At 40.5% G+C, this 26,372-nt stretch overlaps 1 protein-coding gene and 1 pseudogene across 5 annotated transcripts in view; both read right to left on the bottom strand.

Annotated features, from left to right (window-relative positions):
* Positions 1-26,372, bottom strand: part of LOC148011501 (histone acetyltransferase GCN5-like) — a 108,781-nt gene that overhangs the window by 36,859 nt on the left and 45,550 nt on the right. For all 5 annotated transcript variants that reach the window (XR_015689300.1, XR_015689301.1, XR_015689302.1 and 2 more), the window contains exons 6-7: positions 23,942-23,985; positions 21,568-21,667 (exon numbers count right to left, since the gene is read on the bottom strand). Coding sequence is in view for 1 of the 5 variants with exons in the window: in XM_087670174.1 (XP_087526300.1) it covers positions 21,568-21,667; positions 23,942-23,985 (144 nt within the window). In the remaining 4 variants the exon portion in view is untranslated. The remainder of the gene's footprint in view (positions 1-21,567; positions 21,668-23,941; positions 23,986-26,372) is intronic.
* Positions 14,336-16,789, bottom strand: LOC148011502 (uncharacterized; annotated as a pseudogene).

Raw genomic sequence — 26,372 nt, 5'->3', positions numbered from 1 at the left:
AACCTCTAATGTTCCCGGACATACTGCGAGGCTTAAAGATCTCCTACATTGGCACATAGATCTCATTCACCACTCTGACTTACTCCCTCGGGAGGACTTACTTCCCTGACATATGGCAATTTCCTCTACGTCTTTGCCATGACTTTTGTAACTCGATGCCTTAGAGCCATCGTGTATCTTGTAATCATGTAAACTTGTACCTTTTTTCGTAATTAATACAATTACTTTTTACGAAAAAAAAAGAGAGAGGAAAGGAGAAGAGGAGGGAGAAATTTAAATAAAGAGAAAGAGAGGCAACAAGCTAGAGCAGACGAAAGAGAAGTATCCATAATGAAGAGGATAACTACCTAGAGGCTACAGTGATAAGTAGGCACAAGTAAGAGAAAACCAAAAAGAAGCTAGAGCACATGAAGAATGCAACAGCAACAAAGGAAAAATCACGAGATTGTCCCCATGATGAAAACATCACAAGCAACGTCAATAAAAGAGTGTGATGTCACTTTTGTCTTCATCACAATGTGATGTCACCAATGCGAAATGTGATGAACGTGGCTTGTGGTGTGACAATATTTGACGAAGGGAACAAGACGATTGGGTCCAACTACCAACTGGTGTAATTTAACAATGTGATTGCTAACATGACAAGGTTATGTTTCTTTTCTCTTCTTCATTGGATTGCCTCTATTTCAGTCTCATCATATGATCATCTCTTATTTGTCATGACACAATTTCTCTACTCAACATCATCTCTACTCTCTATGGCGCGTGCCTAATGTCATGAGGACATGAAAGTTTATTGCTTTGCTTAGCATTTGATTAAAAGTCAATCAAATGTGCTAATGTGACTTACATATGTGAGGTGCAAGTTAATTGTTTCACAGTGTGGGACTCAAGATCTTGAGATATCAATTGGTACCAAAGGCGAAAACTATAATAAGTTATGCCTACTAGGTACTAGGTGGGGCACCCGCTGTTAGATTTGGGCATAGACCAATTTATTGGCAACTAGTGTCACTGACGATGTTAGAGACTAGGCATTAATCAATTAATTAATGTCAATCTAAGAGTCGATAATTGCTCAGGGATACTTGAAAAACAAATTAGCCTGGCTTATTTAATTATTAGCTGGTGAAATTGATTTTCTAACCACTAGAATAATTATTAAATTAATTTTTAAAATTAATATTTTGAAAATTAATTTAATAAGCTAAATAATGCTGGAAATTGGGATTAGAAGGCTGCCACTTGGCAAAACTTGCCTATGCGAGTGGAAGAAACGTTTTTAGCAACTGATGAAAGTCTATTCCAACCATTGTTAGAGAGGAGGAGACTGTTAGAGGGCAAGAAAGGATGCTGATGTGATTTGCAGCCACCAAGGATCAGTCCTACAACATGTGACAACAATTTGGAGTCCTCCAAGAGTAGGTGACAACAACCCAAGGTCCTAGTATAGGTGAGCATACAGAAGGGGGCAAAGGTCTTTCGGGTAGTCCTAAGTTGTAGGTGACAACTTCCATGGCTGCTTGGGCAGGACAACAGCAATTTTTTAGTGTTTCTCACGATGAAACTCTTAAATTTCTCTCTCTACATCATTCTTTTTCATCTCCCAACCATCTCTCAGATTATCTCAGCATTTTCCAACAGTTTAGTCATCAGAAGAAGAGATTTCAGTCAATCTCTACTATAAACCCTAATTTACAACAAAAATTAGGGTTTGACAGTCACATCAAGATGCATGCATAGAATTGAGAGCTTAGAACTTGAAATCGTGCAATTGAAATTAAGGAATTTCAGGGAGATTCAAAAGGCCAGCTAGTCAATATGAGATTTGGGCTTGAATTTGTATTTCAAGGAGTAAGTTGAAAGCATATCCCCAAGCAAACCAAGAGACAACTGGTTTGAAGACTTACTGGTCAGGTTTGACAGTAAGAGGCACTTCGATTAGGGAAGGAGATTAAAGGATCTCAATTGTACTCCTTCCATTTGCAATATAAGATAAAGAAATATCACAAGGGGAGCTGGTTTTCGAGGCAACAATGTGCCCAATGTCCAAGGTTAAGCAATAAAATGTCAATTTTAAGTTTACATGAATTTTATACTCGCTATAATTAGTGTTTAATTTGGTTATTTACCACCCTAACCAAGAAGAAAGACTGGTTCCAAGGTTCCATTGCCAAGATACCATCAATTCCATTGACTTCGTGGGCTCGAGGCAATTAATTGAAGGTCCAAAGCTTTGCTCTAGTGCTGAAATTGTATCCAGATGAGCATTAGAGCAAGAATGTCTTCAAATAGTGAGATGGGATCAAGCAAAATGATGCCTCTTAATCTGAAAATTCACAAAGTCTTAGGAAAAATGCAATGCGAGATCTTGGACAAGGCACGCAGCATGGACAGTAAGCTGATAATGTTGGTTTAGACCAAAATGTGGGTCCTTCTAACCCTTTAGAAGCTAATGGTCAGCAAGAGAAAGAGAAATTTGATGACTAGTATAAAGATAATCTAAGAACAGCTGCTGAAATGTTTGTGCAATTGTCAAATGATCCTTAGTTCATGCGCTTTTTGAACCCCTTAAAGGAGAGCAATAAGGGCAAGAAGAGAAAATCATCTTCAAGAGCTTCAAGATAGCAAGATGTACTGAAGAAAGAGCCAATACAATAGCACGATGTTTCAAATGTGAGTAGTGAGCATAAGCAAATGATGCCAATGGGGCAATTAATGCATATGCAAGACCAACTTGAAAATGTCAATCCAATGCTTTTAGGGCAGCACAGCATGCATGGAATGATGGGGCAGCCATGATACGTTGGTGGAAGCACTAGTTTCCATGCTATGGTGGGTTAAGGACCACATATAATGATGTATAGCACAACTCCTTATCATATGCAACAACCAATATATGGTACATAAGGCCCAATGTATCCAAGTATGGCTAGTAATATGTATAATCCCATGTAGAGTAATGTTGGCATCATGCTAGGACACAAAGTGGCAAGTTTGGCAATGCATATATACAATCACTGTGTTTAGGACTCATGATATTAATGTGGTCATGCAAATGACCCATATAGTGTTGGTCATGAGGAAAATGCAACTATTAATGCATGCAATGTATGGGACAATGTATCTTGGTATGGCTAGTAAAATGCACATTCCCATACATAGCCACATTGCAATGGTCCAAACTATGCAAACAAAAATGTTTCCTAATGCATTTGGTATTTCTAGCATATTAGGTACACACGAGGGGCTAGTCAACTGGATGCAATGTTGCATATTAGATAAGTTATAATTGCAACAATATGAAAGTATAAAGCATCGCAATGCTTAAGGGAAAGAAAGGCCTATAATCTAGTGGAGGTTGGAGACAGATAAAGTTAGAGGTAAAGTTTCCATATACTTCTTGGTGAAGCTTTAGCATTGTTTCACCAATAGATGCAAAGTGGATGGAAGAGGATGACTCTGTAGACCATGCTCAGTAGTTGCAACTTTACCAAGATGCCTTTCAATTAGAGCCAACTTCAGTTCAAGCTCAGTTAGGTTCAACAAAGAAGGAATCTAGAACATTGCCTAGTGCTCAAGGGGAAGTTAACACTTCCACTCCACCAATTGTGCACAACTCTCGTATGTGGTGGATCTTAGATGCATTCAACATGCATCCAAGATATTGTGCTAGCAGTATGTTTGCCATGAGGTCACTACTCAATGTACTAGTTACTATGAGATGTATGCAGATCAGTATGGTTGTTACTACGGCTCTAAGACTATACTTCTGCATTAGTTTGGAATTAGCTCATGATCAGTTGGGTATGAGCTCTTGCCTCCATTTTGAGATCAAATTTTGATCAATTTCGGCTCAATTTGAGAACCATTTATGGTCACTTTTGTGATCAGTTTTGCATCAGTTTCTAATCAGATTTTGCAATCAGTTTGTGATTAGTTTGGGGTCACATTTGCAACAGTTTGTGATCAGTTCTAAGATCAGCGAGTGATCAGTTTATGCTCAATTTTCAATGGTTTACAGCTAATTCCATGGACAGTAGAATGTTATTAAACGCCATTCACAGTTTCAGCCATCGTTTATGCTGAGAATATGCTTTACTGTGGTTCTAAAGTCAAAACTCTTGAGAAACATGAGTTATGGATGCATCCAATGGGTTTCTAGCAACAATTCTAGACTAATTTTCAGTTTTATGTTATATATATATGCTCGGTAGATTTGGCGCCTATGGCATGGTTCAACAACAATGGCCAATGTTGTGACTGTGATGCCTTATGGAAATTCCAATGTAGTATGCTTTTCCTTTGAAAATGCAACGCAATCGAGGATGATTGCAAAGATTTCAAAGGGGTGGGTTGATCACAAGGATGTGAAATTTTATTCCTTTGCTTAGCATTTGATTAAAAGTTAATCAAATATGCTAATGTGACTTGCACATGAAAGGTGCAAGTTAACTGTTTTACAGTGTGGAACCCAAGACCCCAAGACATAGTTACCTGGAACGGGGAACGCGAATGGGAACGGGACCCCCTGGAACGGGGGGAACGTCCAAGGTCAGGGAATGGGAACGGGGGGAACGGCACATGTCTTAAGTGCCGCAAATATGCCCTGCATGACCCAAACTGCCCCAAAGAATGTCCCTCTAATTGCCCCAATACCCGTCAATGCATGAAATTGACCCAAATGTCCCAACATTGACTCGATTACCCCCATAGCTCCAAATTGCCTTGAATTGCCCCAATTATCCCAATTTCCCTTGAAATTAGACAATATAAATGGATAAATACCTTGGAATTGAGGATCGGCTGAAATTTGATTCTGATTTGCAAGAGTTGATAATGCATCAAATTTGAACTTTGCATGGACTCCTAATTAGATTGTGGGTTGTCTTGACACTTTGAATCTTCAACCCGAGAGAGAGAGAGAGAGAGAGAGAGAGAGAGAGAGAGAGATTAGTGTGTGCACATTAAACAATGGAGATGGGTGAATATGTGGTAGAAGGACTATGACCCAAGTTTTTTTTTAAAAAACAAGAAAAAACGTCAATTTTCAATAAACAGGCTTGGAACGGCCGTTCCAAACAGGGAATGGCAGGGGGAACGACAGGGAACGGTAGGGAACGGCAGGGGGAACGGCAGGGAACGTTCCCTGGCCGTTTCACCTCCTTGGAGGGTTTGGAACGCGTAAGGCCGTTCCTACAGGCCGGAACGGCCGTTCTCTGTTTCTATGCCCCAAGACCCCGAGATATCAGTTGGTGCCAAAGGCAAAAGTTGTAATAAGTTATGTTTAACAAGTACTAGGTGTTACCCGGTATCACATTTGGGTTTAGATCAATTTATTAGCCACTAACGTCAATGGTAACATTAGAGACTAGGCATTAATTAATTGTTTAATGTCAATGTAAGGATCAATAACTCCTCAGGGATAATTGGAAGACAAATTGGTCTAGCCAATGTAATTATCGACCGGTGAAATTGATTTTTTAAGCACTAGAATAATTATTAAATTAATTTTCAAGACTAGTATCCTGAAAATTAATTTGCTAAGCTCAACAATACTTGAGAATGGGATTAGAAGGCTGTCAGTTCACAAAACTTGCCCATGCAATTAAAAAAAACGTTTTTAGGGACTTGTTTTCCAGTCATTGTGGGAGAAGAGGTTGTTAAAGAGCAAGAAGAGGGTGTTGATGTGATTCCTAGCTACCACGGATCAATTCTACAACATGTGACAACAGTTTAGAGTCCTCCTGCAGTAGGTGATAGTAGCCCAAGGCCCTTCTCGTACAGATGACAATATATAGAAGAGAGCAGCAATCTTTTGGGTGGTCCTAACATGTAGGTGACAGCTTCCATGACTGTTTGGATAGGACACCAGCAATTTTTTGGGTGGTCCTAACATGTAGGTGACAGCTTCCATGACTGTTTGGATAGGACACCAGCAATTTTTCAGTATTTCATGAGATGAAACTCTGAAATTTCTCTTCGTGCAACGTACCTTGTCATCTCCTAGCCATCTCTTGAACTATCTCAACATTTTCCAGCAATTTGAGCCATCCGAGGAAGAGACTTTAGTCAATCTCTACTATAAACCCTAATTTACAACAAAAACTAGGGTTTGATAATCACTTTAGGATGCATGCTCAAAATTGAGGGCCTAGGACTTGAATTCTAGCAGTTGAAATTGAGGAATTTCAGGGAGATCCAAGAGGCCAACTAGTCAATATGAGATTTGGGGCTGAATTTGTCTTTCAACATTTTTAATTTACGTGAATTTTATGCTTGCCAAAATTTGTACTTAATCAGATTATTTACCACCCTATTCGAGAAGGAACATTGGTTTCACCTAACACCCATAGCTCCAAAGTCCAACCTGCAATTCCTACTAGCTTGCTCATCATTGTCTTCATCTTTGTTATCAATTCAATTTATCACTCATCCAAGACTCTTATGGACTATATCCATCTCTCTCTCTCTCTCTCTCTCTCTCTCTCTCTCTCTCTCTCTCTCAACCATTGCATAGAGAGATCATTATGATGGTTGGGTTAGGATGGAAAGGCCATTGATCATGACAATAGCACATATGATTGGGAGTGAGCCCTCCATTCCATATTCAATTGTCAAAGTAGAGCTAGGGGCAATGCTTGTACTTACAGAGATACTCTTCAAGGTAGTGACTTTTTGGCACAAACTATGGGAGCTACCTCACCACAAATACTCTAGATTGTCACCAAGTTTATCTAGACAACTAGCAACAGAGAGCAAGAAGAACTATTGGTTTTCAAAGATGGCTATTTGAATGAGCCTACATGGTTTGGATATTTACCGTCTCCCACATTTTGACTACAACCTTGCACTATCAGCCAATCAAATTTGAACCAAGTGATCATAGCTCATATCTTGAGGATTGTGGTTGCGAGGACATGGATCCAACCAACTCCCAAGAGGATCTAAGATTAACTTCTACAACGGGAGTCACTTCATGAATCTCTTTGATGATAAATTTACTATTCAGCCACTGTACATGGGCACATCTCTCTCCCAACAACATACGGCCTACTATTGGACAGATTCGCACCTCCTCTCACAAGTTGCACATGGAGATAGGAAAATTAAAAAATATTCCAACAAAGGATAGGATTTCTCAGCTTTGTGACCAACAGCATGAGACAAATGAGCACTACATGTGTAGATATACAATACACTATGATATATGAGGGCAGTACCATTGACTCTTTCGTGATGGTTTTGTACCTCTTCATTGTGCTACAAAGACCAAAAATACTCTTTCCCCTAGAACTCCAGAGGTGCCACATGGCACTACTACAAGACAAGGGGCAGCTCACCCAAAGAGGGACCCACACAAAGAACAATGACAAACTTATTTCATAGATCAAACCTAACTGATACTACGAGCCTAGCAGAGACAAAGCCACAATGCCACGCACCCTACATTTGATGTTCGTCTAAGACACATCAAACAAAGCCATTTCACTTCGCCAGGCACGACAGCCCTGTCTACTAGGACCACGACTAGGGAGACCGCAGCACAACCGGACGATAGCCATCATACTGAGACACCAGAGACTCACTACTAAGCACATCAATTAAGCAATTAGGAACATATCATCGCTGACATCATCTACAAACCTTGAGGGATTACTTGCAACTTGTAGTCTCTGCCATACTTTCTATAGATACATAGTTGCCCGAAGTTTTGAAAATGACGAAACAGAAAACATATTTCGAAGTTGCAAAACAGAGTTTTCACCCGAGGCTGAAATGGCGAAACAAGGAAACAGATTTTACATCTATTTCTAGGAATATTTTAATATTAAACATATATAAATGGGTAATACCATTTATATATTGAACATCTACATAAAACCACTTAAATTCCTCAACAATGTAAAGAATACATGTGACTTTAAAAGAGATTTGACAACTATACATGATTCTACGAAAGATTTAAGACGAAAAAGACTATTAAATCATAATTTATGAGTTTTAAAAACTTTCAAGATCAAGATTTAGTAGTGAGAACTTGGAACCTAATATAAAGACTTTAATATGCCCATTGCCATGGCCCATGAATATATGTCAAGATTCAAGACTCAACAATGAACAGCCATAGACTCATATTATATCATATAGACTCAAGAAACAAAGTACAAGGTAAACAGACTACATTGCATTAAAAATACATACAAGTATGATGTATCATGTATCAATGATCATATATCATTCACAAGTGATAAGCATCAAGATTCAAGTGATCACAATATCTCATCAAAATGCCAATGAACCATAAGCATGATCAACTAACAAGTCGTCTACAAAGTGCAAGTCTATGAATCATGATCCATCATCTAATGAAAGTCACTCAACATCATCCAAAGGCATGTCCTCTGCCTCATCCTCCTCAAAGCTACTAGCAAGAGCACTAGTACTACTGCTAGGGAAAGAGAAGATATCATCCTCCTCATCGTCGCCATTGGAGCTATGGAGGTAGGAGCAGCTGCATGTCGAAGTCAAGCTCCTCTTGCTCTAGATGACACATGACTAGACTTTGGGTCTGATGCACAGGTGCAAACATCTCCTCATAAAGCATAATATAGATGTCTATCTCCTCCTCTGGAATGGTAAGAATGTCCTTCACCTTTTCTATATCAATTTGATCTACATTTACCTACTTTGGCACAAGTGCGTGACTTGAATTTTCAATCGAGCGCAAGTTACACTGGCGAAAAACCGGTCTCTTAAGCTGGGCAATCTTCAACTTATTTATCTTTTTTGTGTGAAACAAAGCCCATGTGCTCCAATTTCTTTACAGGATCACTATGACAATCTTGTGAGAGAATACACATAGCCATTCTTTTTTGCCAAATTCCAATAAGATTAGAAATTAGAATCAAAATTTAAGATTCAAGAATTATTAGCTAAATTCAAGCCCTAAAACAAAAAAACTAGAAGAAATTCAGCATACTTATTTCTGTTCATTAAATTTGTTTACTTAGCAAAGCCAGAGCACAATTTCCGTACTTCTCCCACCAAGACACGAGCTAGAGCTGTGTCTCACATAATTCTACCGTGGGGCATGCAAATGAAAGAGTATGATTACGAAACTTGAGGAGATCATTCTCAAGTCACGTAATAATGGAAACATCTCCATCAGTCCACTTATTAAAGTAATCTAACAACCCCTCTTTACTTGCACATTGATCCTTGCTACACCAAAGGGAATGTAAGCAATGGGCAACAGCAAGGATTGGTTTGTGAAACCAATTCCATCTCATGTTTCACACCATGAATCTCATGGACCCTATGGCATTTATGAAAGTTAACCCCCATATTGATATAAATTATGAATCACAATAGATTCTAAATATGATTAAAAAAGACAAATTAGAATAAATGGTTATTCATATACTTACTTATCTTAAGAGAAGAAGATGTTTCTGTCTAACACCTCTCCAATCTTATCCATATATTGATATAAAAGGCCTAGAGTGCTTCCATCCATGTCAATGATCCTCAACATTGTGTAAATAGAAGTCACAGATTTCGCCAATGCGATAGCATCTTGCCAATAAGCCTCATCCATGACATTTCTGATAAATATCAAAGCCTTGACCAATATCTCTCATCCCATGCAGCCCACTCTCTAGAGACAACCATTCTCATGAGGCTTTGACAGAGTCTAACAAGTCTCTCCACAACCATAAATATATCACCAAAACGAGTGGTATACCTTCAAAATATCCAAATCTCTATTTTTCCAAAATATAGCATGCACTCTAGGCCTCTTTGTGACAAATTTTACCATGTTTCTAGCTCTCTTGAAGAGGTCATCTATCTATCCAACCTTTTCTAAATCCTCCATAACTAGATCCAAACAATGTGACGCACCACATGATCTTAGAGAACTCTCTCTCTCACAAAGCACCCATAGCCACACACATACTACCATTGTCAATGATAACCTGCACTACATTATATGTACCAATCTATGGCATGCAAAAACATGGTCCCTTTGCAAGAGGATATCAAGATGTTATACGCATTCCTCCTCATTGCATTTGTCCATCCATTGAAAAAGATAGTGCAGCCATATTTTTGCCTAGTCGTCAAATGCTACATCTCTAGCTCTACAACTTATTTCTCTCCAACAAGCTCACATGTGCGGGGCCCTCCCACTCATATCCAATCTTACTGATGGCCCTGATGGTCCGTTTCCATCTCTTTGGGCGTGCAATATGGAAAAGGATGGCGCACTGTATAAATAATTTCATGATCTGACGAGTAGCCTTCGCCTTTGCTTGCTTTTGAAAGGCTGTTGTAATACTTGTCCTTTCCAATAATCCCCTTGCTGCCCCACTAGTACGTGCACCTGTTGATAAGCTACTACCACCTTGCATACCCCTAGGATGTGGCAAAGGGATCCGTGAAGCAACTAGACCCTCAACAAATGCACCTACACTTGCCTAAGTCGCCTTTGTATCTGCATCCAGAGAGATATTGGTACTAACAAAAGCAGCAACATCTATACACACTCACCTCTTTTGGGCACTACCACCCATGATAGGAGGTGAAATGTAGCACGTGCACTTTATCATGGAGTATCATCCTCATTTGCCACACTAACCACAAGGCATTGTCGCCTCCAATGCTCTAAACCAACAAACACATCATCAAGCACATCAAGGCAATTATGAATAACCTTACAACTAACACGAGCAAGATGATCCTTCACTTGTGTAATGCTCTCCGTGCATATGACATGGCAATAGTTGCATTCCCACCGCTTCAAGCAACCGCTAGCTCCATAGTTGCTGATGATGCGCATGTGGCTCCAAAATGTATCCTTCACCATGGCTTTTCGTTGCTGGAAATAGAGGAAAACAGCACCAAAGTTGGGGAAAACCAACTTCAACCAGTGTGGACAGCATAGAACAAAAAGAGGAGAGGGATTGCTTGCTGGAAACACTAAAAAATGGCTCCAAAACTGAGGGAGAAGTGCTGCAAATAGTGTGGACAAGAAAGGAAAAGTATTGGGCAGCTGAGAGATGAGGAAGTTAGGGTTGCAAGGTTGTAGACAGCAGTAGGAAGAGTGATCAGCTGAGAGAGAGGGTGGAGAGCAGAGGAAACAGGCCGAAAACTGACCACCAATAAGGTGAAATGACCAGACCATCCCAATACTAGTATTCCCCTGATTGCCTGAAACGGCTGTCCTGAAATGCGTTTTGAGGCAGCCCGAAATGCTGTTTTGTGTAACTATGTATAGATAGTAGAGTCAAATTACTCTTCCTTTTCATTCTATCAATGGGACAACACTAGACATGATTGTACTCTAGTATTGTCCTGATGCACACTTATTCTCAGCATTGTTTCATGGGCCACTTATTTTACTGTTATCTTTATCTCATTGATGAGATGACGTTAAACATGGGTGTGCTCTAGATTTTGTCTCATAGGCCACATTGGCCATATGTAGACATTAATCTCTCTCTCTCTCTCTCTCTCTCTCTCTCTCTCTCTCTACCAATCGCCGCCTAGTATCATCATGGCAACCACATCCCGAGCATGAGGCTACCACTCTTGCATGGGTAGTCATCATGGCAGAAGAAGTAAAAGATCTAAGGAATGGTCTTGGGCGAATGAGGTGGATACTTCGCTTGTTTTTGAGACTTGACATTTCAAGAAAATGCAAAGAAATGAGAACTTAAAACTTGAATATGACAACTACTCAAAAAAGTATAATCATGAGCACTTAAAAGAAATGGACATAAATTCAAGTTTGAAGGTGTCTCCTCCCCTCCCAAGGAATATAATTTTGCTCAATCCAAGTCTCTTAGGGAAGAGCTTAGTTACAAGCAGTCTAAGAGTGAGAAGTTTTTCTCACTCGCAGAAGATCATATGAAAAGTGTACAAGCACATATGCATCAACTACTATGCAATAAAAACAATAGATTTCTTCACAACATAAGAGTTGGAGGAAAAATTAACCTTTCTCCATTGTTGATTCTGATTGCCCTTGGTAGATTGCCCTTGGTAGGACTAGGATCTTGCAAGGTGTTTGAGCCTTCAGTCCTCTTTAGTTAATCAGATTTGTCATCTCATGATTAGAGACCGCACATGGATCACCACCAAAGCGATTCCCTTTGGGGATTACACAAATCTAAAGCCAGGTGAAAATGGATATGTTGGTCAATAAAACAAACGTTTAGTTGCACTTTAAGCGGTTGTCCTTGCTTTATGTCCTACATAAGGAGGATCATGACTTTCTTTAAGTATCCTCTATCGAACAAGAAGAGTGACACAAAGGAAACTATTCATTAAAAAACAATCGTCTTTGATGAAATAATTTGGATGAGAGTCTCCGTGCTATAAATTTACCCAAATTGCTATAGAATCAATATCTTGGTCATATATATTCATAGTCACTTGAAAATCTTCATGATGAGTCATTGTCATAATTGTGATACAAGGCACTCTAAAAAATACATCACCAACCATATTATGTTTTTTAGGGGTGTAGATAATTTGATCATAAAACACAAACAAGAATTTCTCTAATCTTACATGTTTCTCCTGTAAATGCTTTTGAATCTAAAAATACTTCAACCTTTGGTGATTATTTATTACAAGAAATTCATTGCCTAAAAGTTAGTGTCTTCATATCTTCAAAGCATGAACCACAGCTAAGAGCTACCTTTTATAATTGTCATACATTTTCTCCACATCATTTAGATGAAAACTTTCAAAATATAGCATGGCCTTCTTGATTAATGATTACAATCCAAGGAGCAGATTGGAGCAAGTAGCAATTCTAGAAACCATTCAGGTAATATTTCGCTTTGCAGATGCTCACCTGAACCCCTCCGAGTATGCCTAAGGTGCAAAATGGGTATTAACTATCTTTGGACACGGTTGCCCTAACCCTAGAAGTGCCCTCGGGCCTCAATAAATTCGCACTAAGTCACTTCATGAACAGTATGACCAACACTACTAGTATCCATTCAGGTATCTAAGGATACATCACACTTCTTGCACATAAAATATATTAGGTGCAATTTTCTTCAATGTGACTCCCGAGAGGGGAGGAAACCTTGTGGTAAACAATGTACTACTACATATTAGGTGCAATTTTACTCCAACGTCACTCTTAAGAGGAAAAGAGCACTCATGGTAAAGGATGTAAGGCTACATGCCTTCTCTTCAGCAAGCACAACCTTTACCAACAATTAACACTCTCGCATTTGTGACACCATCAAGCTTCCAAGTATCACATCCACCATCTAACTTCAGCTAGTCACACATCTTCTATTTCAAATGCATCTGCTCCAAGAACATCTTTTGGCCATGAATCTATGGATTCTCCCAAGTAATAGCACACTCCATAAGGGTCCATTTTCCTGCTTATTTATAGCAAATCATTTCCGTATTTATTTGCAACAAGTAGGGTTGCTAGTATCAAAGGTATGATTCGCTAAGGTACAATAGAATACACTACTAATTGGTGCCTCAAGATTTCATAAGGTACGGTATGATATCAGTACGGAAAATAAAACTTGGTTATTTTGAAGTACAAATTATAGAACACATGTTTAGAGCTAAAATAGCAATGTGACTCCAATTAATAGGATGAATACATGAGGGTAATAAGGCAAAACTGCATGCCCAAGATGCTCACTCTGCTACAAGTAGACAGATGGGATTGTAAACACAATACATCACACATCATACAAAAAAGTGAAGTGTAGGGTGGATGAACAAAGAGGTTCTTCATTCTTGTGTCTGTGTGTTTGAGAGACTTGGCAATTTGAGCAAACATCACGCTTGGAAGTTGGAAGATATTATATAGTCCAATTTGTTGAGCTAAAAATGCATTAGCTTTACTTAAACAACCCCAAAACTTGCTTAATTAATGAAATCAGTGTTTACACACCAAAAGTCTTGACTCTCATCCATGTTAAAAGGCTGCAAATGCATCAAAACAAACTGAATACAATGCACATACTACATAGAAAGCTCCAACACTACATCATGGAAATGTCCTCAAAAGGTCCATAAGGGCTAGACCAGAGTCTAGACTCCACAATGAAACGTGATCTAAGAGTCAAAACTCCTCATCAGATTATGATGATCACAATGCACCAAAAGAGAGCAAGTCTCAATCCATCAGGACATTGCCCTCATCGTCATACTCAGGCTCTGACACCATCAGGGGCACATGTGATGATGCGAAAGATGTATCATGAGATCCATGTGCTACATCATCATCTAATGGCTCTCTCGAAGTATGAATGAGAGTGACAGCCTCATTCGCCCGAGTCCGCTACGTACGAACAAGCAACTTTCCTCGACGAATGCTTCTCCATCTAGCGCTCTCTGAATCTGCAGCCCCCTCACACGAAGGTATCACCAAAGCCCATGAGCGTGACCTCGTGACACGGCGATCGATGCTCTCTAACTCTCTATGAAGGAGTCTTATAATATCTGTCTGCTTGTCTCTGACACGCTGCTCCACATCATCCTCAGTGGAGACTAGCACCATCTTCACACGGGTCGGATCTACCTATGGAAAAGCAAAATCTGACAAGTCAGAACCACAAGAAATGACTTAATTATATTGAAATGTGTCAAAAGACGTATGGCATCGGACAGTTAAATATACCTGCTTGGATGTCCCCAAAGCATGATAATCTCGCACGAGCTTCGTGTTAGCTCAGAAATACACTAATTGCTCCAACTGAGCGGTACTAAGTCGATTGCGGATCTTCCAAGGAGTAGGCGCTTCGATTGCGCTCACAAGCACCAGCATAACAATCCTACGATCACGAATCACAATACAATTTTGGAGTCAAAACCCTTAATGAATGAAACTTTAAAGATGGATGTCATTGTGAAAGAGTCAAGAGTATCAGCGAGAGGATTCGAAGAGCAAGATGAGTCAGCTTTGGAAGACCTTGTCTTCCATAGCTCCGCCACCACGTGAGAGGAAATTTCGTCACCTCCTCTCTCAAAAACACCGTTCTAGCAAAGGATGGTCCTAGATTGTTCATAAAACTCACCATCTATGCATCAACCTCAAGTTGCCCATCCTCGTCGTACATTATGTTGATGTACTGGTCTTTCTGCGAGAGTAGAGTGCTCTCACTAAACAACTCTAGCTTCTTGTTAAAGGGATGAAGCAATGCAACCATCCCATGAATGGGACAGCTCATAAACGTCCATCGCCGTTCTACAATAGCCAAGATGTCCCCCCAGCTACAAATTACAAGCCAACATTCCAACAGTCATTATATAATATAACTTTAAACATATTGTTGCAATTTGCATATTATTTAATATTAATATAATCAGCCAAGAACAATATCCAAGTGTACACTCACCAAGACTCCGTCAATGTTGTACAGACAGCAATATGGCGCTTCATCTCCATGAAGAGATGATAAACCAATCTAAGAGTAGAGCCCTCCATATCTGCGACTCGGAGGAGAACATGGATAGGCTGCAATGCCACTGTCAAGCTCTGTACCTCTATCCAAAAGGCCTTGTCAAGCACTTTCTGTTGAATGTATCTAGTGGCCTCTATCTGCACATGGTGCATAAAACTCCATTTCGGGTCCACCACAATCTGTAATAATGGGCAAGACCACGAATATATAAGAAAACCTAGTCTTCGAGGGTCGCACCATATCAAGTGCACTATGGCTCCTGAAGATGACCAAAGCTTGATGTTTTCTTCGAAAAACTGTAGTAATCTTTGTGGCATCTACAACATGAAGTTGCACCCATGGCAACTTTCCAATATCCTCCATCAGCAGGTCCAAGCAATGTGCAGCACAAGGAGTCCAAGCAATGCGAGGAAACTCTACCTCTACCAATTCACCCATACGCTTGCAATTTGAAGCATTGTCTGTCACCACTTGGGCCACATGCTCTGGTCCAACATCCAAAATTGCCCTGTCTGATGTGGTGATAAATAAACTCAGCACTGATGGATTCTCCTGCCTTTCCTGCATCCACAGCCCGCAAGAAGTATGTGCCAAGACATGAGGACACCAAAATATTGATAATGTGTCGTCTACGCATATCACTCCAGCCATCAGATATGATGGTGCACCCGGTACGCATTTTGTTATACTCCACCCCGGACCACGAGTTGGTGTGGCCAACCTCTGTTGTGGCCCTCACCATTCTCTTCCATTGATCAGCCCTCAATACATTGAAGGAGATGTTGCACTCCACAAGAGTGCGAGCAATCTCCATCTCAGCCACTTTTTGTCTCTCTTTCACCAACGAAAGAGATCACATGCGTGAAGGCAAAGTGCTTTGTCTCAACACATGTGCATCATCATCCTCATCAACCTCCTGCATGACACAGGCCCTCTTTCTACCCCCTGTAGGCTGGCTATCCTGTGTGGAAAAATCACCCATCTCCCCCACAAGCGCATCATGAAGTGCATCTTAAGTGTATTGGCTGCCCCTTACCTTCTTTGAACCCTTCGCTGTTGATGAATTCTCAGCAATGAGCTTGTCTCTAATATCCTGCGGCACCTGCTTGCACCCACCACAATTGCCGGTGGTGCCAATACTTGTCAAGTGTATCACGACGCGTGTCAGAACCAACTTGGATCGGCATATCAATAACATGGATGACATTGGTGTGCTCCTGCCAGTAGGGGTTGCATGGCTTCAGCATATTGGATCCTGGAAGCTGTGTGACAAAGAAAGAGAGAGACAAAGCTTAGAGCATACTCCAAAGGAAGAGAGAGAGAGAGAGAGGGAGAGGGACTCGGGAGGGAGCGAGAGAGAGATGAGATTAATCATGTAGTACATTGGCCGCTCGCGGTTGTGAGAGAGAGAGAGAGAGAGAGAGAGTACAGTACGAGACAGAGATGCATCATGAGGGACCAAGGCCATGAGCGCGAAAGAGCATGAGAATTACCTAATTGCAATCTGCACTGTGCAGAGACAGAGCGAAACAAAGCGCTGCATGTGAAATTTTAAAATAAGCCCAAATTCGTATATTGAAGGTCAAAAAGGGATTTTCAAAAAAAAAAAAAAAAAACGTACGGATTGATCCGTATGCGTATGGATCCGTACAATACAATCCGTACGGTACATATCGATCCGTATGTACGTACAGCTACAACCTTTCAAAAGACGGTGGCAACTTCCATGGCCGTGGGCTGAGTACCAGGCTCTCTTCGATGGCACCACCAAGGCTATCTACCTGAGCACTTTACTTCCCATGTTACTCTCCCACCATTGTCTACTACGACAACCAGAGTGCCATTGCCCTTGCGGACAATCCGATCATTACACCACGGATACGGCATATGGGAGTCCACTTCCATTTTTCCATAGAGTTTTTGCCTACATCCGACAATTTTGCAAATATTTTAAGTACCTGTTACCAAGGATCGTTTTGGGTACATCCTCCCCTACTTCTTCAGCTTGACGGGAAGAGGGTGCTTCCCACTTACTTTCCCTTCAAGTTCGAGAGGGAGCGGCTTCTACTCCTGCCACTAACAGTGATGATGCTTACAGCTTTTTTGGCATTCATATGTTTATTGTATTATGGGCATTTGTAACTTCATCCGCACTATCAGGATGACATGATTGTAAAAGGGCGCTTGGGCAAGTGAACAATTCCCCTACGAGGGCATTGTCCAAGTGGCGCCATTGCATTGCATCTTACGTGAGTATGGTATCTTGCATCACCCTTTGCATTACCCCATGCATTGGTATTTTTTTCATGTAAACATGCATCTGTGAGCATTTATCCATTTTCGATCTTCTGGAGTGGTCGACTCTGGATCCACCATAATTGTGGTATTGGCCATGGCAATCTCCAAGGCAGTTTTTTCGTTGCTTGCTTTGCTTCTCTTGCTTGCGTCGCATATTTGCTATATCCCCACCTTACCCTTATTCTTCTTCATTGACACCCAATACTGGTAGGGATAGTATGCTTGTTTTGTGAAGGTCTTGGGTCGACCATCCTCTATCATTCTCCTGTTTGGGGCACAGATAATCAATAGGACGAAAACTGTTTCGAATCCCTACTTAATGCTAAATCTGTCAAATTCAAAGTCCTCAAAAAAAAAAAGTCCATAACTAATTCCATCCGCCTTTCTAGGTCTTGATAGGCCACTGGGCAGCCGACGTGCACCTTTTGTTCAATGCCCCGTCCTCTTTGAGCTAATCCCAGGCGACTGTTGTTCCTGCCCCAACCTGCTGTCGTACAACCTGCCACATCATCACTGCCTTTGTGTTTGCTACTGCAGCTGTTGTACTGACAATTTTCTCTCTCCTCCAGTTGGCACCGTCTCCTATAGGCTGTCGCTTGGTGTCCTACCTGCATTTGACAGATTTTCTCTCTGCTGCTATCGTCTAGCATCTATTGTCTGTGTTTCGTTGTTTCCTCTCTCATCAGTCTGCATTTACTGCACATTCTCTCTACTCACTGCCGTGTGCATTAGATCCAGTTTCTCACTACTACGTTTGTTGGTGTTCGACATCCAGAGGCTGCCTTGCTGCAATTCCGGATCCGTTCGGATTACGACACACTCTCCGGCTCATTACCCCTACCCTGATCCTTGAGATACAAGAGTTCGAGGTTCAATATTCATTCATTGCATAGTGTGTTTGATGTATGAGCATTGTATATTCAGCAGTTATATCACTTAATTTATTTTCTGAGTTCATTGTCTCTGAGTTACCCTAACCCTAACTATGTTCTTTTATCAATCTGTGCTTTGTCGTACGATTGTTATTTGTGCTTCTGCGTTAGATTATTTCATTACACAATCTTCATAGGCAAAAAATATCTTTTTTTTGTACGAATTGGTACGGATATGTACCGTACATTATAGTGCAAACCATACAAAACAAACCAGCCCAATTGTAGTACAAATGCAACTATGGCAACAACCCCGAGAGGACTGCGATTCACTCCCTTCACTGTGCAGATTCCTCACAAGTGCTACTGCCTAATTTAGACGGGACAGTATGGTTACCCTTTGAGCATCAACTCTACTATATCAACTTTTCTTCTCATAGCATGATTTAATGTATCATGATAATGTTCTTCTTGTGTTTCTAAGTCTCTTTTCTCTCTCAATGTTTGTCGTACACACACTATGTTTCTCCCTACAAATCCTACTATCTCTTTGGTCTCTCTGTTATTTTCTTGACATGGTATCAGAGCATACCCATTTTCTTCACATGGTGTCAGAGCCAAAGGTGATTAATGAGCCACAACAATCCTCTGCATAAGGCAAAGGCAAGTTGTGGACTCAGTATCATGTACTAATTAGACCCTTCATTTCCACTACATCATCAGGAGACAGAGATACCCTTCTCTTCCTCTTCCACCCACCCTCCCTTTATAAGTTGACACTCCGATGCTATGACTTCACACGCAGGTGGACAAACCACTAAGTGCTCCTCTTCCAACATCACTAGAACCCCCATCGATGCTTTGCTCACATGGACCTTTGCTCCCTATCACCCCCTCCGGAAGTATATGCATCTATCCCCATGCACTCATGCCACCCCTCCCTTCTAGGCCACAAAGTGTATTCTATATTAGCTTTCATATTTTTATGCTCAAGACAATAAGCTGCATCTGATGCACACTAAGCCCTTTCAAGCCACAAGAGGATCAACTATTATCACAACCTCCTTACAACCACCACCATGCGCTACGGAGATTGCTTCTATTTCTTCTATGGTTTCAGAAATGCTACCTCCATAACCCGCGGTTCTATAATCCACTCCATCGAGAGACAGTGATTGTTGGACACCGTTTCCTTGATAGTTTGCTCCTTCATGGCTGTCCGACACCTTTCATTACTTTGCTCCACCATCCACTCCACTGAGAGACAATGATTATTGCCCACTCTTGCCTCAACATGAGCCTCGCCTTTCCCCATCCTCGACTACTCAGATTCAAGAGGCCACCTCTAGGAGTTCTTCGACATCTTCGTTACCCCAAATACCTTCTTCAGAACAAGTGGCAACACTCCCTCATCATCAGTTGATTCAGAGTTCGTGATTTATGAGTTTTTAGATTCCCTCTCTCTCACAAAGGGGGATTCAAAGGGGGATATACTCTCTTTGCCCTTAGTGGAGGCTTCTACTTCTTCAACTTCAAAGAGGGCCCTTGCAACTGGTGATCATCTTCTTCATCCCTAATGACATCAGAGAACTACGGTTCGCTCCCTCGATAAGCTGTCCTTAACCTTCCAGTGATTACTTCATTACCACTGCCGGGAGGACTACCTTTCACTCCCTTCACTGTGCAGATTCCCCACAAGTGTTGCTGCCTGATTCAAACAAGAAAGTGCAATTATCTTTTGAGCTTTAGTGCCGCTATATCAGCTTTTCTTCTCATAGCATGATTTAATGTATCATCATTGTGTTCTTGTGTTTTTAAGTTTCCTTCTCTCTCAATGTTTGCTGTACACACTCTCTGGTTCTCCCCACAAACCCTATTGTCTCTCTGGTCTCTTTGTCAGTTTCTTAACATGGTATATCAAAGCATACCCATTTTCTTGACAGCATCCACTTCCACATCCCAGCACTCTGACATATGGCCCTTTGCTTATGTTTACACAAGGGACTAGTCCCATTGAGTCTTCCAAAAGTTAAGATGAATGGCACCCCCATCAAGAACACATACTGGTGGCTGTCCAAAAGATATCAGCCTGTCTTTGCTGCAAGTCTGCCATTGCCTTCAATCTATTCATGATGAATTGATAGGGTTCAAATCTTCTTCAACAACATTTGGGTCATTTTCGCACACAGAATTTAGGGTTTGTCAGCTCAGAGATTCCAATTTTCAAGTCTGATTTTAGGGTTTTCTACAACTACACAATGGAGGGAATGGCTGAGGAATCCAAGGATGGCAGAGAAAGCTGAGGGCTTCCATTTGACACAATTAAGTCTGATGGCTGATTGATCTATCTCTATTCCTCATAATAGACGTGCTTTGAGCAATAAAAAACTTCAGCTGGAAGAGAGAATACAGCTCTAGAGATGGCTGCAAATCTGCAAACTGTTATCTGGCTATAGCTTCTCCAAGCACCCAAAGACCATGAAAAGAATAGAACCAAAAAACTAATTTTTCAAACCCCTAACTGATTTTGTCTTTCATCATGGCTTGACACTTTACAGGCAATGCCAGGCATGCAAGTGCCAAGTCTTAGGAGGAAAATGAGTTTCCTAAATCATTTGGACCATGGTTATCCTAAGGTTCGAGAGAGAGGGATGGACATCAGCATTGATAACTAAACTCTGAAAGTTGGCTTTGATCTAGGAAACCTTGAATTAAGAGCTCATACAGCAGCAAAACCACAGGATATGAGGATGCAGCCACAAATACTTCCTTGTTTTAAGAATGGAAGTCATCTGTCTACTAAAACACTGATGTTATCAGTAGATGGCACATTATTACAATGTAATTTTCCTTTCCTTTCCAATCAAATTTTTTAGAAGAAGTGGATTTTACATGCAAATGATGGACATCATGATATAAACAAGTGGAAGGCTAACAACCTGTCTTTGGCACCGTATCATGGCAGGAAGATCTATGTAAGGTAACTTAGCATCTATTTTGCACTCCATAAGGGTCCCACCATCATAATCTTTGATATAACTGCATAAGAATTTTAATCGCCTTTAGGACCAAAATCCAATGGTCCTAAACATGCCATGTTAACCAGCACTGAAATTGTACAAATTCTCAATATGCAACTTTCTGAAGTACTCATATCCCTATTTTGAAAACACACAGAGAATGGTAAGTGATTTTCAGCTTTACTTTAATATTTATTATCAAACCCATATCAACGGCAATAAGGTTCATAACAACACTGTTTTCTTGGCACTTTTACCTAATCTTTAGAGAAGTACAGAGTGCAGGATTTCCAATTTTCTTTTAAAACAGAGACACCAATTTCAGAAACTAAGGAATGTCAAAAAGTTAAGCTTGCTGCTTCAAGATTCAAACTCCACACCTCATCAATACTATGACTATCCTTGAGGACAACTTTTTGAAGCAAGTCAACAGAACCCTTAACCATTCCCCACACCCTGAGAGTTGAAGTATCCATGGCGAAGAACCATGATCAGGGTTCAGAATAATTGGATATGTTGCCAAAACAAAGTTTATGCGTGAGGCCAAGTCATGGAAGGGATCAGGGAAACCTAAGTCATGACCAACAAAGAAGGGGAATCCTACTTCGGAAATACATCAACACTAAGAGGGTTGCAGTGTTCCAAGGATAAAAGTTTGATCATCATCATAGATCTACAAAAAAAGCTCCACACAATAAGCAAGGATAGAACTCCATTTGAATACTAAAAATAGAACTGTCTGTGTCCCAAATGTGACTTGAAAGCTCTAGTCTCCAATCTAGAGTGCATTTTATAATGCAATGTCTTTCTAGACTAAGGAGTCAGGACTACTTGCAGGCTTCTGTGTTTGAAACGCCATATGTGAGACCAAATGATGAGAGATTAACACTGAGCAGTTCCCCCCCCCCCCCTTTTCTTTTTCACAGGCCATGCACCTCTCCAAAAGACCCAGTGGACCTAGGAACATCTAGCTTGTGTCGTTTTACTTTTGGTTTCTACCCAGATAGAATCATTGTAGTACCAGTAGTTTTACTTTTTGTTTCTACCCAAATAACATCATTGTAGTACCAGTGCAGATTTCTCTTTTAGTAACAAGGGCATCATTCTTTTTAAGAGTGGCCAACCTCAGAGAACATAGGTTGGTCTTTTTTTATTTTTTTCTAGCTGCTCAATGGAGTGCAGACTCTTTCATTCTATTTATAGTAGTCACCATTTTGGAAAAAGAAAATAGTGCGACTGCAGTCTTGGAGACTATGATTGTGATGAAGAAATTGTGCCTATTCATGCATGGCATTTACAAACCCTTTAGCTGGTATTATTGAGTTCAAAAGTGATTTCCTCCAGCAAAGGATAACCCTCAGGAAAACTGGAAGTTGACTATGTATAAATTAGAAAATATGTTCTCAGATGGGTAATGTGTAGTCATGGAAAGAGTAATGGTATAAACCTTACTGCAGGAGACAGTAAATGGTCTAACATTGAAATATTCATGAAGCCATGTATCACCTATGGCTGAGCAGTACCAAGCAATTACCATTTCACAACTGGCACCACATGTCAAGTAATGCTAGAATGTTTGTGACAAGGCAGACAACCTTTGGGTTGAAATCGACTTATGATCAGAGAAATGGCTACATGCACATTATAAAAATCTCTAATGTCACTCAGAAAGGGTACCACTGTTTAATATGCCAGTCGATTCCCCACAGTCACCATGCCTCAAATGTGAGCACTTGAAAGACGGTGCCGTATCACACCAAATTGCAATCAGGCATACAGTCGGGAATTTTGTGAACAGCACAAGCCCAGAAGATTTGGGCTCCAAACAATCATAAGGTCAACACACACAAGCAGCTGAAGAAAAGGCTACTACTATACACAAGAGCCAATGTAGATGATAAACATAGGAAAAGTGATTGTACAGCAAGTACCAAACCTCCTGAAAAAGAAATTGCACAGTTGTGCATACCCACAAATCTGTTGTATGTGTGTACAGTTGATGAAATGTGCCTAGTTAAGTGTACACAAACCAGTTGTACATATGTACAGCTGGTGGAATATGGCAATCATTTTCAAAGTACAACAATAGAAATTCTTTGAGCAAGAATACTGGGGATACATCTTTTACAAAGCATTCTCATGAACAGACATGGAGCCATTTAATGTGATAAACAAATATAGTGAAAACAATTTTTGAAGTCTTAACTAGAACAAATAAGTTTAAGCTTCAGATCTATTCGATCCAAGAAACGTGTGTGCTATATCTAACTTACATAAACGAACAAGGTCATACCCATGCCATCTCTCCTTTTCCATGCTTATGTCCATTGTGAAACCCTGAAACATGACCACACAAAGGCATACAGGCATTTTAAATTGGCAAACAATCACAAAATCATAAATGGTGCAACACACATGTGATAAATGCAATTATACCACTCACATAGCATCCAATAGGGATGCACAACAAAATGCATGCATGCATACATCTATATATACTTCACAATGGACTACTGATCCAATGAACTCACAATACAATAATGTCATGCTTACCCTATGTAGAAATAGAATCTGCAAAATGCTAGAGAAACCTTGTCTGGACACCACAAACAGCACTTTTGCAGTACCACTATGCCATGATGACAAATGCCACCATGTGCCCTTGACACACGTTTAGAGATCCTAATCTTTGGCCCAAAGATGGAAGCATGAGGTTGAACATTGTTTCACTTAGACTCTTGTAACTTTCCCAAGCTGATCATTCTTTGCATCATCAGCAATGCAGCCATTTTCAATTAGGCCTTGTAGAAGGTTCAAGGAACCAAGACATTGACACACGGCCTATAAGGCATGCACCTCAGTGTTGATCTTAAAATGCATTATAAACTAATTAGCCCTTTAAAACAGCCCCAAGATTTGCAAATTACCCAAAGTTTCATTAAACAATGCACACCTAGAGAATGTATGTGTCCCATTAGCCAAAGCCTAATTTGGGGCGATCCACTCATCTATAAATACACAGGCTGCTATCATTCAATCTCATCCCTTGTCTTGTGGGTTTCAATCATCAGCTCTCACTGCACGGGCTGTCCAGCCAATCGTGACTGCTCCCACACCATCACCAGAGCCGCTAGCAACCTGTCCATTGTTGCCGCCCTATTGTCCAACCTCTTCCTGAGAATCATACAGCTTGCGTTTATTGCAGTGCAGGCCCAGTCTGCATCAGATCATCCTCCTACAGCCATCACCTACCCTCTCACTGCTGTCGGTGATCAGCTGCCATCATCTTCAAGTGGATACCTTGCTGTGTTTACCAGTTCCAACCCCAAAGACTGCTGCATTTTGGTTCCAGCCTGCTGCCCTTCCACTTTCTGCAACAGCTCAGCTCTAACTAGTGGTTGCAGCACTTGGAGTCTATATCCGGTGGACATCACACTCCAACTACTCCCTTAACCTGCTCCCGCGAGAGTTATGGATGGTTGGATAGCTTTGCCCTTGAGCATCTTGTACACTCTTTCCTTCATTTACAGCTTTCATTCATTCACTTCAAAGTTGTCTTTCTCCTCTGTTTGTATTTATGTTTTGCATTTTTTGTTTTTCATTTTGCGTTTTTGTGGTTGTGTTTGAGCTCTTTATGTTAGTCCTGGTCCTACACCCAGTGTTTCTTTTGAAATGCAAGCATATCTCCATATGGTATCAGAGCTAGTGCTGTTCTAAAGAGTTACCTAAGGCTATCGCGGATTGCTTGCTTTGTTCTTGATTACATTATACATCACGTGATGATTCACAATGGCTCACACTACTCCATCTTCAAATCCTTTGATGCTTTCTCAAGCTACTCCTTCAATGGCGGCTCTATTTAGGCATCATCGTCTCAATCCGAAAAACAACACTCCCAAACCATAGTTGCCAAGAGTTTCAAAAACAACAAAACAAAAACACATTTCGGAGTCGTGAAACAAAGTTTCGGCCCCAATCCGAAATGGGGAAACGAAAATCCAAAAAATATAGGTATAGAAATATATATATATATATATAGTCCTAAATATAACTATAGATATATGATAGGGCAACACCACCTGTTAATTGAACCTCTACATCAAAACACTTAAATTCCTCAACAATATAACATTAGAACTTAGAAGAGAATCGAGATTTGACAAGTTTAAAGTATACCTGAATTATGATTCAATTTAAGCTGGTACACTATAACTTGTCACAGATAGTAAACTCAAGATTGAAGGCTCAAAAGTGAACTGTCATAAACTCATATTATGTCATATAGACTCAAAAAAGAGAATACTCATGAGTCGTAACTCAGTAAACACTGCATGAAAAAGAAATTCAACTATGATGTATGATGTATCTCATGAGTCATCCAAATGCCACTAGACCATAAACATGAATCTATATGATCAACTAACAGCAAGTCTACACAGTACAAGTCTAGGAATCATCATATCATAATCTATCACATAATGACTCATAAGAGTCACTTAGCATCATCCAAAGCCATCTCTATCTTGGCCTCCTTAGGGCTACCAGCAGTCTAGCAGGAGCACTAGTGTTGCTAATAGAACAAGAGGAGGTTGTACCTTGCTGGAAATAGGGGAAACCAATAGCAAAAGTGGGGGAAACTTGCTCAAATCACTGTGGACAGCAAAGGACGAAGAGGGGAGGGATCACTCACTGAAAACAGTGAAAATCAGCACGAAATCTACGGG

This window comes from Lygodium microphyllum, chromosome 28 (genome assembly GCF_053477565.2).
Source record: "Lygodium microphyllum isolate KBCC chromosome 28, Lygodium_microphyllum_v1.1.10, whole genome shotgun sequence".
Taxonomy (NCBI): domain Eukaryota; kingdom Viridiplantae; phylum Streptophyta; class Polypodiopsida; order Schizaeales; family Lygodiaceae; genus Lygodium; species Lygodium microphyllum.
Note: the sequence above shows the minus strand (reverse complement) of the source record. Positions and strands in the feature narration are given on the sequence as shown.